General features: G+C 45.9%; 1 protein-coding gene across 1 annotated transcript; it reads right to left on the reverse strand.

Moving 5' to 3' along the window:
• Nucleotides 1–131: 131 nt before the first annotated feature.
• ADCK2 (aarF domain containing kinase 2) lies at nt 132–13,737 on the reverse strand. Its single transcript, XM_043969337.1, has 9 exons — nt 13,461–13,737; nt 12,111–13,068; nt 11,303–11,449; nt 8,925–9,053; nt 7,852–7,947; nt 6,355–6,606; nt 4,874–5,002; nt 3,385–3,438; nt 132–1,601 (listed from the first exon to the last, which is right to left on the reverse strand). The coding sequence occupies exons 2-9, from the start codon at nt 13,059–13,061 to the stop codon at nt 1,449–1,451; spliced, it is 1,911 nt and encodes a 636-aa protein (XP_043825272.1). The 5' UTR covers nt 13,062–13,068; nt 13,461–13,737; the 3' UTR covers nt 132–1,448.
• Nucleotides 13,738–14,156: the final 419 nt, after the last annotated feature.

Below are 14,156 nucleotides of genomic sequence, written 5' to 3' on the forward strand. Positions count from 1 at the left end.
CTAAGGGTTCAGTGAAAGGGTAGAGGGCCCAGGGGTCCTTAGGTTCAATCCCTAGGTCAGATCACAGTACCTGGGGTCTGGAGGAGGAAGAGGCAGGAAAAACACAACGAAAAATTATCTGCTGTTGCCTTATAAAAATGTTTACTGTGAACATTCAATTTTACATTTCTTTTAATTCAGATAAAGCTGTTTTATGTATTCTTGTCACTGTTTATTTCACCTTTATCACTTGAATCATTCTCTTTTAAGGAGCATATAAGGACAGGGTTTCGTACAAACTCCATGTTGGGGTAGAGATGGAGGATGGAGGGTGGCCCATATCTGAACCAATATGGTATTTTCTGACTGTCCAGCAGGTCCAGCTATTCAATTCTATTCAACAAATCCTTTATGAAGTCCCTGCTACTCTGAAAGCACCATACTAGGTAGTGGGAAGGTTACAATTTTTTTAAGCTTTTTTTTTAGACTTCTGCTTTTTAAATCAGAATCAGTCATACCCCAAAGCCCCTATTCCTTCTCTCTCTCTCTCTCTCTCTCTCTCTCTCTCACACACACACACACACACACACACACTCACACACTCTCCTTTTAACAAAGAAATTAAGTAAATATAGCATTTGTCTACATATGCAATACTATTCCCATAATCTCCCAACTCTCTACCCAGAGACAAGTAAAGTATATTTCACATTCCATACTCTGGGACCAAAAGTAGTCATTGCAATTAAAGTGATGCAAATTTAGGTAATACCAGCCCTGCCCTCCTAGAGCTTACAATCTCGTAGGTGCCAAAGGTGGATCTTCAACATCCCCCTCAACTTCTCTGCATTCCCTTATGTTATCTTCTTGAAGAGCTGAGTATGGGATTATTGGAAGATAGGAATACCTTAATAACAGTACTACCCTAATACACAATGTTATCCTAAATAATGCCTAGTACCACCCAACTTAATCACAAAAGCATTTATTTGTTTGTTTATTATGTTGCCAGGCACTGTGTATTTTACAGACTCATTTGATCTTCCCAACACCCCGTGAGGTAGGTCGTTATTATCCCCATTTTACAGATGAGGGAACTGAGGCTGAGGGAGGATAAGTAAATTGCACAGGGTCACACAAATCTGAGACAGGATTCAAACTCATCCCTCCTGAGACCAAGTCTAGACTCTATTCACTTTTCCATCTAGCTGCCATGGACCTTAAGCCTAACAGAAGGAGACAGATAGCCAGACAGAAAGTGTATGTGTGTGTGTATGGCATTGCTTAATAGAGCACTAGTATTTAGGGTCTTCTGTGAGATGCGTTCCTCTCCCTACGTACTTTTGTCTCAGAATCTAGCAGTTGGCCTTCTTGGAACCAACCCAGAATGAAAGAAAGATGGCGCCCTGGCTGTCACCCCGAGAGCCTCATGAGTGATGTTGGCATTTAGCTGGTGAAGCCCTATGCCTTCACCATTGCAGCCAGGGGGGAAACGTTGAGTTTTTTATAAGAAAGGGTTTGGCTGCCTCCAAGATATCCAGTTTGGGATCCAGTGATCGGCCGAGCCCTTCTAACACCATGATGGCAAAGACAATCGAGGCGAAGTTACTCTCGAGCTTGACCTGCAATAGTAAGAACAGAGGCAGAGAAGTGTTTGTTAACGTCTCATCGTATACACACTGGTATCCTTAGTGGCACCTGCATCCTTTCAGGGCTATACCCACGAAGCACTGCCTTACCCTATCTCTTCTCTACCCACCCCCAACCAGTCCCAATCTAATTGTACATTCAACCCCTCCCTTCCACCCAGCCTACAAAGTCATAAGAGTAATTAGGTCTAGAAACTAAAAGAGTGTAGGCATGTCTTACAAAGGTCTTGTTTTTCTTTTTCTCAAAGGGGGCGGAGGATAAAAAGGAGAGAAAGGGAAGCAATAGAATTTTCCCCCAAAAAAAGAAAGAAAAGAGTCCTGGAAGCATTTTTTAAAGAAATGCCCAGAAGAAAGCAGAGGGAATCACACACAAGCAGGACAACTTTGAAAGCTGAATACAGAATCTCTTATATTCTTTTTTGTTTTTTTTAGTGAGGCAATTGGGGTTAAGTGACTTGCCCAGGGTCACACAGCTAGTAAGTGTTAAGTGTCTGAGGCCAGATTTGAACTCAGGTACTCCTGATTCCAGGGCCAGTGCTCTATCCACTTTGCCACCTAGCTGCCCCTATTATTTTCTTTAAAAGAAAAGTAAATGCTAATAATAGCAATCTACAGTTTGGGGTATAAGCCTCTTTTTCACTCTGTGTTTATGTGTGTGTGTCTGTCTGTCTGTCTGTGTAAGCCATTATTTTATTTGGTATTAAAGTTCAGAATAAAATATATTTTTAAAAGAAAACAGCAAGAGTACATAGTACAATATTGGGATATGTGTGTATAGCAAAGGGTTGGGAGAAAAAGAAATGACTGCCCATTATTGCTAGGAATACTCCCTCAGTGAATGACAAAGGTTGTAGACTCAAAACCTTTCCATGCCCTCGGAGGTTAGGTGGAAGATAGCCCAGTGAGTGCTGCCCAGGACTCTGATTCTTCACAAAGGGAGAACGCCAGGGCAGGCAGTTAACTGACAAGCCATGAACCCACTGGCATAGATTTCAGACCTTCTCTCCCAGTTACTTTTACATATCAGTCAGGAACTGGGAATACACAGGCCAAAGCAAATAGTATCAGTGACTCTTGCATATCTCAGTGTGCTAAAGTGGCTTCCTTTGCTGCCTAAGGACACTCTCCAAACTACCAAACCACTAAGCATCTAGTCAAGAGACCTAGGTTTGAAATCTTGCCAGACCTGGGTCCAGAACTTTATGTCTTGCTTCACAAAGATTCTCAGAGTAAAGAGCTGGACAACAAATGAATGGTTAACAAATAGAGCATAGATGACCTGCTCTCAGGGAATGCTGAAGAGAGATTCTTGGGTTGGAAAAAAGACCACCTCTAAGCCCCCTTCAACTTTAAGAATCTAAAGTGTTTTTCTTCACCCCCTCCTTAACCAAGACAACTCCTCCAAGACTTTCTAACTACTGTGTGATCATAGAAAAGTCACTTAACCTTTCTAACTTTTCCATACGCGCTCGCGCGTGTGTGTGTGTGTGCGCGCGCATACATGGGCAGCTAGGTGGTAAAGGGAATAGAGCACTGGGCCTGGAGTCGGAGGGACTCATCTTTGTGAGTTCAGATCTGGGCTCGGATACTTACTAGCTATGTGTGATCCTGGAAACCATCGGGCTGCTGCAACCATCACCCTGCCCAGCTCCAGGATGCCCCGCCCCCGCCCCAGGTGGCCCTTTGGTGATTCTGAAGCCTGATGAAGGCTGGAGGTTCCTATAGGCAGAAGGTCCATCTTAGGGTCTGGACTCACCTTATGGGTCATCAGCAGCTTAAAGACACTGGAGAGCAGGTTTGATACTTGGAGCTGTTAGGAAAAGCAAAACACATTACAGGGCCTGAAAGTACCACTTCCCTTCCCCCCCCCCACAAAAAAAGAGAGGGGGGCTTGTTGACTGCTCAAGAAGGGGACATTGACTCCTCAATTTCTAAAGTCCCTATGTCCGCTTTCTTCAGGAGGGCTGGTTTAAACAGGTAAAGAGAGGAGAAGGATCTTTGTTTGTTTGTTTGTTTTGCGGAGCAATGGGGGTTAAGTGACTTGCTCAGGGTCACACAGCTGGTAAGTATCAAGTGTCTGAGGCCGCATTTGAACTCAGGTACTCCTGAATCCAGGGCCAGTGCTTTATCCACTGCGCCACCGAGCTGCCCCAGAGGGGAAGGATCTTAAAACTGTTCCATCTAAGGATCCTTTCTTTCTTCAGAGCAAAAGACCCCATAGATCACCTCCATCCATTCCTCATCAGAGCGAAAACAGCAAAAAGCCACTAGAATGAATGAAAAGACTGGCCCTACTTTCAAGTGGATATCCAGAGCTGACCTGGGGTCATTTTCTCACATAATTTAAATGAACTGTTAACTTACTCATTATCAATATCAGATGGTAGGTCTAGAAGCCATCTAGCCCGGGGCAGCTAGGTGGCTCAGTGGATAGAGCACTCGCCCTGGAGTCAGGAGGACCTGAGTTCAAATCCAGTCTCAGACACTTAACACTAGCTGTGTGACCCTGGGCAAGTCACTTAACCCCAATTGCTTCACCAAAAAAAAAAGCCATCTAGCCCAACCCCCCCCCCCCCAACTTAAAAGATAAGCAAACTACAACCCAGGAACATCCTTGCTCAAGGTGCCCCATGCAGTAAGTATCAGAAGTGGGATTTGAACTCAAGTTGCCTGATGCCAGATTTCAGTCAGTTATAACATTCTGTCTCCAAGAGACCCACCCATGTGGACCTTGGGAGATCACACTTTTTTGAGAGCCATTTGCCTTAATGGGCTAACCTATGGCTGGAAGACTTAAAGAAGAAAAACACAGGGGGCAGCTAGGTGGTGCAGTGGATAAAGCACCGGCCCTGGATTCAGGAGGATCTGAGTTCAAACCTGGCCTCAGACACTTGACACTTACTAGCTGTGTGATCCTGGGCAAGTCACTTAACCCCAATTGCCTCACCAAAACAAACAAACAAAAAAACACAGATACTTCTTATCTCCTTTATTTTATGTACCTTCCCCGTCCCCTACCCCTAGAACATAAGCTTCCTGAGGGAACATTCTTTTGTTTTATCCTAGCATACTGCCTTACAAATGGGAGGTGCTTAAAACGCTTATTGGGTTAGATTGGATTCGTCTGCCTTCAAAGACCACACAGTCGTTGGGTCAGAAACATCTCTGCTCCACAGCTCTCTAATTGGGATTGGCCACAGCAGCAGAGGAGAGCAATAACCAGGCCCCTGTCACGGCCCACCTACCTTTTCAAGGGTAATGGTGTTCTTCCTGGCCTGGGTCACTAGCACAGCCATCTCGGTTTTGAATCTCTCCACATCCTGGCACTCATTGGCCCTCGAATGATGCAAGATGAGCTCGGCCACTCTTTCACCCTGAAGACCAGGAGTAAAGAGAAAGCTTGTAAATGCTATTCAGCCGAGGGCTTGGCCTCAGGAGGAGGGTCACTGGGAGGCTGGGGGCACGCTACTCACTACTATAGGGACAGAGATTTAGAGCTGGAAGGGACTTTAAACAGGCTGTTCTGTTGCACCTCCTATTTAAGAGATGAGGGAACTGAGGCAGAGGAGGTTAAACGACTTCCCCAAATCCATAGAGCTAATAATTGTCTGGCTAAGATTTAAACCCAGGTCTTCCTGACTCCAAGTCCAGTACTCTACTACGTCACATTGCATCTCACCTATCTCTTCTATGAGCACTTCACCTTCCCCCTACTGGCCCTCAGACACATTCTAGGAATCCAGGATATAACTGAGGTAACCTTAACTGCCCAAGGGCAGCTAGGTGGTGCAGGGGATAAAGCGGCCAGCCTAGAGTCAAGAAGACCTGAGTTCAACTCCAGCCTCACACTTACTAAATATGTGTTCCTGGGCAAATCATCCTGTTTGCCTCTGTAAAATGTGCTGGAGAAGGAAATGGCAAACCACTCCAGTATCTTTGCCAAGAAGAGCCCAATGGGTCACAGAGGGTCAGCCATTAGCCTAACTCCTACATCCTATATAAAGTCCTCTGGGCAATTCTATTACTTGAAAAACTTTGTTAGATGATCAGTTGGTAAAGACATTTAGACAGCTCTGGCTAAATTTCCTTGGCAGTCCTATTCTCTCACCCTACTTCAAATATAATTCTATTTTTAGATGCCCAGTCTTTTTCAACTTTATGTCCCCAAACCACGCATAAACCACCAGAGGTTTGTTACAAAAAGCCCAAGCAGCCAGTGGGACCAGGCAGGATGCCACATGCTTAGCATCCATGTCCTTGGAGGGAAGAACGATTTCTCTGTTCCCGTCCCTACTTGGGAAAACATATGCCACTGGTAAAAATTTATAGAGTAACTAATGTTTTGTATATAGAATGGTTTGAGAAGCTATATAACATGGGGGAAGCAGTTGATTTATTTGAAGTCAGGAAGAACATCTGATAAAGTCCTCTGATAGTCACTGGATATGTAATTCTGGTTGGGGGAGAAGGAGAAGGAGAAGGAAAGGAACAAGCATTTGTGCTAAATGCTCTGCCAATATTATCTCATTTGAGCCTCACAACAACCCTGGGAGGTTGGTACCATAATTATCCCCATTTTACAGATGAAGAAACTGAGGCAAACAAAGGTTAAGTAGACACTGATAAGCATTACAAGCTGAATGGCAGCAGACTTTGAGAATCCTCAACTCTTGGAAGAAAAACAGTGGCCAGACCCTCTGCATGACCACTCCATCGTAAGTCTCACCTGCCCCATGGCCACTGCTGTGAAGACTGCCCGGAAATTCTCCAGGTCGGCCACCTGCAGCCCCGCCACTATACCTGCATCCAGCAGGACCAGCCTCAGTGGGGAAGAAGTAGGTCGTACTTCTGACATCAGGGTGTCATACATGTTCCCCAGCATCCTCTGGCCCACTTGACTCTCCTTAGGAAAGTCTGCACCCTGGACCAAGATGTTCCCAGGGTGTAGGTCAGCATGGACAAAATTGTCAACAAATACCTGGAAAGAAATCCACATCATGAATAGGCAAGTCCCACCGCCTTCTCACTGCTGAAGGGAAAATTCTTTTAGACTTGTGCTCAATTGTCAATCATCCGCATTAACGGTATATATAAAAATATGATTTTTTTGGACTAGATCTGCGATTTCATTGGTGTAAAGCAACTCCTAATGAAACCATTAACGAAGATTACCATTTTGTCTTCACCTTGTGTTGTCTGGGACATTGAGAGATTAAGTCACTTGCCAGGGTTTCAGAGATGGGGCTTAAACCCAGGACTTCTGACTCCCAGGCCAACTCCACGCTGCTTCTAACAACAAATACCATGAAGTCTCATTAATTAGGACCCCATCAATAAAACATCTGTGATAAGGATAAGGACTGTCAGAGTTGAGCTTAGTTTTGATTTTTATGTAGAAATAAAATAAAATAAAATAAGACTATAAACGAAATAAGGGACTATTTAACCCATAATTGTGTTAAAGCACTCTATCAGCACTTATTTGAACTTGTTGAGTGGAACTAATAATATGCCAATTACAAATGATTCTTATCCATTCATTAAAACAACACAAATCCTACATCACCTTGAAAAATTTGGTAGCACATTGTTAACCTTCTCATAATTACACATGCTTAAAAGTAATAGAACTTATTTAAAACATCTCATAATTTAAACTTTTCACTGATTCTAACCTATCTTCCTTTTGAATATTCCAGTTAATGGTACTCAACTAACTATAATCTTAAAAATTACACTTGGGCCACTCCCCTTCATTTGCATTTGTGGGTAGTGGGAGAGATGACATTGAGGGCACCACACGGGCAGTCCGCTGATGGGCAAAGAGGAATATAATTGAGTCCTCCAGGATAGAGAAAAGTCATTGAAACCATGGGGGAGGGGGAAAGCAAAAATTTAGGCACCTGCTGTGAGGCAGTGGGGTCTTCTAGGATTACAAGGGGACCTAGAAGGTCATGGAGCAGCCCCCCTTCCAACAGAGACTGACAACAGAAACCACCAGGGGCCAAGTGGTGAAACTTTGCAGAAGGCGAGGGATCCTTTAATGGTGTCAATGATCACTCCCTCATCCTCAGGTTCTGACATTGGTTCATCAGTGGTAGATGTCACTCCCTTTTCATCTCAGCCCGGGCACATTTCCTCATCCATTCTCCCAAGAGGCAGCAGAGTTCTGGGATTTTGCCCAGTCCTCAGCATCTTCAGTTCTTCCCAACCCAGTTCTTACCATCTTCAGAAGCATGTCTATCCCCAGCTTCGCTATCTTCCCCTTCAGCTTCGTAGGAATCTCTGACTTCTGATAACAGGACACAGGCACACTCTCCTGAAAGGAGAGAGGAAAACATGTGAGTGTGATGCCCCTACCTTGAAAAGGGAATCTTTTTATAGTCTACTCCTTCCCCAATTAACATGTCAAGATTGCTTTCCCAGCAGAAGTTTCACTCACCTAGGTTGGGCTTTATATTTACAAAGACTGTATGGAAAGAGAGATCGTGGGATATAATGAACCTGTGTCACATTGGGCTCAGACCAATAATCCTGGATCCATACAGCCCAGTCAGCATTCTGTCTTTGACAGGGACACATGGTGGGACATCTCATTTCCAATGATGGCAATAAAAATTATGATAGCCATTGATTTTCATTATGACAAAAGAGACTTTATGAGCATTACATCGTTTGATCCTTATAAAAACCCAACAAAGCAGGTACTACAGGTATCATGCCCATTTTATAGATGACAAAACTGAGGTTCAGCAAGGTTAAATGACTTGTCCATGGTCAGACAATTAACATCAGAGCTGATATTTCAATCCCAGTCTTGCCTGGTTCCATGTCCTCCTAACTCTCTCCAACCACATCACACTCCCAAACTTAAGACATTCCCCACAGGAAGCACAGATCTCAGAAGCCACCTTGTCTAACCTATACCTGAACAGGATCACTCTCTCCAACATATATCTTCCTAATATCCAGCCTTCGCTTAAAGACCTTAGACAAGGGGAAATCTACTACCTTCTGAAGCACCCCATTCTGAACAGCTCCAGTTATTGGAAAGGCTTCCTTATATGAAGGTAAATCTGCCTTTCTGGGGCCGAGAGAGGAGCTCTGAATACTTATTTGCCCACGATCACCTGAGACAGTACGTGTCATAGCCCAGATCCAAAGTGACTGCCAGGCCCAGCCATTTTATCCCTAGACTGTGCTGCCCCTAGCTCTCAGGGATGAACACTGGCCTTAGTGAAAACACGCACACACACATTCTGGGTTGTATATATAGTTACTTCCTTTCATTCTTACTTCAAATGTTTCCACCAGAACATCTCTGGTGACAAAGGGCTGCAGAGGGGTAGGGAACCTGACAAAATTCACATCCAGGAAATTGTGTTGGAAGCACTCTAGATTCCGGGCTTCATAACGCAAGTCAATCTGTACAAAGAGAAAAGATGAGAGATGAAGGTGGGAGTAGAGAGGAGGGCCACACCTAGCACTTTGTTTAGCTTCTGAAGCCCTTCATAATGGCCCCCACCTCTCTCCCAATCTCATTGGTCAGTACTCCTGTACACGTGTACACACACACACACACACACACACACACACACACACACACACTCTCTCTCTCTCTCTCATACTCTCTCTCTGCAATGCCATCCTACTGGCTTTCTTGCAGTTCCTCAAACACAACTCCATCTCCCATTACTATGCATTAGCTGTACTCCATGCCCAAAATGCATTCACCTCCACCTCACGGCATCTTTCAAGATGCCATTCAAGCACTATTTCCTACAGAAAAGCCTTTCCTGATTCCCTCAAACATTGCATTTAACTTTTGTTACGATTGTTGTTGAGTCATTTCAGTCATGCCTGACTCTTCATGACTCCATTGGAGGTTTTCTTGGCAGAGATACTAGAATGGTTTGCCTTCTCCAGCTCATTTTACAAATGAGGAAATGGAAGCAAACAAGGTGAAGTGACTTGCCCAGGGTCACAAAGGTAGTAAGCATGTGAGGCTGAATTTGAACTTGGGTCTTCTTGATTCCAGGTTTAGCATTCTATCCACTGGGCCACCTAGCTGTCCTGCATTTAACTACTCAAAGGATTAGCTCTGGTGGCAGTAAGCAAAACAAAACAGTGCATATGAATTTGTTGGTTGTGCTTCCATCGATTCAGTTAAATTCCATGAACATTTATTAAGCATCTTGTATGCACCAGGCACTGTGCTAGATACCAGGGGAACAAAGACAAAAATGAAGCAGTCCCTGAGAAAGGCCCTACCCTCAAGGAGCTTGTGTTATCCTAGGGGAGGACAATGTGTAGATCGATTATAATTCAAGATCAATACTCCACTTGGAGCTAGGAGAGTGAAAGAGAGTGCACTCACAGATGTGGCCCTCCTGCTCTCCACAGACAGAGAAACTGCACTCTACCCAAACAGCAGATCCTTATCTTCTCATGTTGTATGGACTACCCTAGGTCCTTGGGTCACAGGTCTTCTGTCTTGCAAGATGATACAAAGTGTGTTTTTTAATAATTAGCTGAAACTGTTTTTTTAATTAATTGCTATTGCACCAGTTTGGGTGGTGAGCATATTATTATTTTATTAATATTATGATATACAAAGTAAAGGATTGACCATGAGTCTCTCTAACTTGGTCTCAAGGCCAAATGGTAGAGAAAGCAGGGAGAGAGCTTCAGCATGCCAGTTAGCCCCAGCACACGGTCTCAAGGAGACCTAAGAGAGTTCACAAGACCTACACTATCCTAAGAGAGAGAGCCAAGCCAAGAGCCCAAGCCAAGAGAGAGCTCCCAGCCTCTTCCAATTTTTTCCTCTTTTGATAGAAGAGGGTCATGATAGATTGATCAAAGCTAATTGGTTAAGATCATTCAGTTCCATTGGTTGATATGATCTGAGGGTGGTCTACATTAAAATGAACTCTACAGATGACACCAGGGAGAAGAATGCCCTCAATGAAGGGCAAAGGTGGAAATCCAGTATCTAGGTGTGGTTGGATCCCATTTGATCCCATCAATCCTTCACAGAGCTAGACAAAAGAGTCTATCTCCATTTCTTTTGTTCCCTTGGATTTGTCCCAGACTAGGAGAATGGGACTTTCTGGGAGGGGGAAGGATTGATCTCTGGGTCCCCCAAGAAATCCATTATTGATGATTACTTTCTCACAAAAGCAATTTCAAGAGAGAGACCACTCACTCCTGGGAAGGCTGGAAAAGACCTCCAGTGAGAGACTGAACCTGAAGAAAGCTAGGGAATCTATGAAGCCACTCCACCTAGCTGCCCCTGTTTGTTCTTTTTCACATTTTTTTTTTCTCATTTGTTCTTAATACACAACATTCTATCCTCCTCCATGCCTTGGACAACCTCCAGGCAAGACAGAGTAGGCATCTAGGTGGCACAGTGGATAAAGCACCGACCCTGGATTCAGGAGGACCTGAGTTCAAATCCGGCCTCAGACACTTGACACTTACTAGCTGGGTAACCTTCATTGCCCCACACAAAAAAAGAAAAAGCTTTTAACAAACAGGCCAGAGATTGGTCTTTAAGCCATTCTCTAGGGGACACAGACTGTACTCTGACTTGCTGGTCATATGAGACATCCAGCCTACTACACTGACACTTTCCCTGACTGCTCTACAGTAGGGGAAGCCCCTGATGTGCTCACCTGTTGGACCATGAGCTTCTCAAACTCTTCTACTATCTCTGTCAAGCTGAGCCACTTGATTCCTGGGATGAGCCCAAGGATGCGACTGCCTGTCTTCATCAGTACCAAGTCCACCTGTACTTGGGCAAGGAGCCCAGGATGTAGCACCTAGGTGGAAAAAGGAGCAGAAGTGACTGGGGGCAGGGTACCTCCAGCCCAGTTACATGGAAGGCCAACAAGGTTCATGAAACTAGCCTGGCACCACACAAGGCAAAAGACAGGAATTCCAGTAGGGATCTCTCTGCTCTCAGTGCTTCGACCTGTGGCTGAGATGTGCTTTATTGGCCAGCAACGATTATAATACTGGACCAGGGCTAAGCAGAAGCTGGGTTCCAGGTCCCCCGGGTGCTTAGTTGATCATGGCTTCTGTTAGTATTTCCAATGCAATTTTCTCCAAAACCACAGAAGAGCACTTTGATCTTCCTATTCAGAGAACTGAGGGAGACCAATTAGACAAGTAACTTCAGTTTCCCCATATATCAAACTAGGAGGATTACAACAGATGATATGTATGGCCCCTTACATCGATAGTATTCTATAGGTCTAAGTAACCAATTAAATCTATAAGTGATGGCGTCGTGCATGCATTTGACAAAAATACGTTTGAACCACAGAAGTGAGTAGAGGGGATTGCAGGAGCAGACCTTGGCGTGCAAGTGAGAACTAATCTAGGAATTTGTCAGAAAGGGTAACTGTTCAGTAGTTTTGGAGGAGGAAAAGGACCCAGTTAGGCAGGGGATGTAAACTCAGCAGAAAAGCATGAACTTACTTTAATAGCTGCTGGGATGAGGTGTTTTGGCCCATGCCGACAGTCAGCAGATGGGGTGAGGGATGTGTCCCGTTTTGATGCGGTCAGGTAGGACATGGGGAGAAGTAGATCTGTAAAAGCTTGTTCTGTCAATGTCTCTTTAAGCTTCTGCCCGTTCCAAAAATACCCTAAGAGCCTCCCCAGCCCTGCCACCTCCCAGGCTTCAAAAGAGGAGGTCCCCCTGGAGGCCTCGACAAGTTTCTGGAAGCAGGCATGGTCAAGGAAGGCAGTGTCAACATAAGCTTTGTACACTTGGGCCACACAGCCTGAGCCCACTGGCTCCTGACTCTCAAAGTGAAGGGCTCGCCCCCACTCGTTCCCAAAGACCTTTTGGAGCAAGTGCTGAGTGTGAGCCCACGTGTGGGGAGCCACCTGAACGTGCAGCCGGGAGAACTTGGTGCAAAACTCTTCGGAGAAAAGATCCCGCCTTGTGCTTGCCCACTGGCCCAGTTTGATGTAAGTGGGACCAGAGGACTCCGTAGCCATCAGAAGCCAATTCAACCAGGGGGTGTAGAAGTTGGGAACCAGGTAGGTGAAAGGGTAGAGCAGAAGAAGAGGGGTGAATTTCACCAGCAGAACACAGGCCCGGAACCAGATTCGGAGGCCAAAGGCAACGTTCAGTAAAAGGCAATTCACGAACCCAGCTTTGGGAATGTTGCCTGCCAACCTGACTGCCTCAGGGGTACTCTTAGATGTACTTCTCTGACCCCGGCTTCCAGGGGACACCGTAACGATTCCTCCTGAAGTCAAAACGAGTTTGGGTAGGGTGCCCCAAAGAAGCCAGCAGATTCTGGAACTGGGTTGGTAGATGACCTCTCTGTATCTCCATCTAAGCAAACAAGGGTTCTGCCTGACTTCAAAGCGCCTTAGGTGAGACAGGTAAGTCCTGATGGAGAATCTCCAAGGGATCATGATGACCCTGCAAACAAAGGCCAGTGGTCTCAATTCTTTTCCTTCCTGAATGCCCGGGATACCCAGCTTCCCTGGGCTATCAAGGAGTAACTGTTATTCGACGTCGGTTTCCATCTTGAGGGGAAATTAGATGACCAGAACTAAGTGATCATAGTTAGACGGATCCCCCCCCCCAACCCCCATGTAGTTGTGAACGTCAGGCGCACCCCCGCCAAGAAAGAGTATGGATTCCCGCTTGCTCCTCTACCCAGGTGGGGGCCAAGTCGAACCTTCAGATTCTCTTCCCCTTTCCCCCCTCTAGGCAGGGCAGTCAGTGTAGACTCCTAGCTGGGAAACCCACAAGCTAAGGGAGCCCCGGCAGGCTAAAGGGAGCGGTCAGCGTCCGCCCTAGCACTTCACCTCTTGAATGAATCTCCCTGGCCTGGTTGGCGATGGCCTCACCATCCCACGCTGGTTACATTTCACCCAGCTGACAGCCTGCCCCATCCGATCAATTTCCCTGCCCGGCTGCACGTCTCCTTGGTCCCCAAGGGCGAGCTGGCATCCCTCTGACCCTGAGCAGCTGCCCTGCCCTGACTCTCACTGCTCTGGGATGGCCAGCACGGGCTCTCCAGGGCCAGCACCGCTGTCTCGGAGACCAAAGCCTGAGGACCCCGGGAAAACAAACCAAACCACGGCCGTGCTGCGGCTGGGAAGGACTTCCGGGAACAGACGAGAGCCCGGCCCCCTTAAAGCGGCAGAAGCCTAGAAAGTGGAGTCACTTCTACCTGTCTCTGCCTCGCGAGTCAGAGCAAAGCTCTGTGGGCGCAGATTTACTGGGAGGGGGCAGGGGGGAGATGCAGCCCGCCAGGGCTACCTGCAGTGGCTCCTTTCAGGAGTCCACGGCCCCGCGGAAGGAACCTGCCAAGGTTTACCGCGGTCATTTAATTTCAGATCTTAACACACCAACCAACTCACCTTAACGTTTAGAAGTTCTCGCTTGTATTCAAGATGAGGCAAACGTCGCCACGCTATTAAGGCAAGGACAACTGGAACCCGAAACATAAAATAAGCAAATGTGTCTTAACTGCAGACATGAATGGATCCCCTTGGTAT

The sequence above is a fragment of the Dromiciops gliroides genome, chromosome 5 (genome assembly GCF_019393635.1).
Source record: "Dromiciops gliroides isolate mDroGli1 chromosome 5, mDroGli1.pri, whole genome shotgun sequence".
NCBI classification, from domain to species: domain Eukaryota; kingdom Metazoa; phylum Chordata; class Mammalia; order Microbiotheria; family Microbiotheriidae; genus Dromiciops; species Dromiciops gliroides.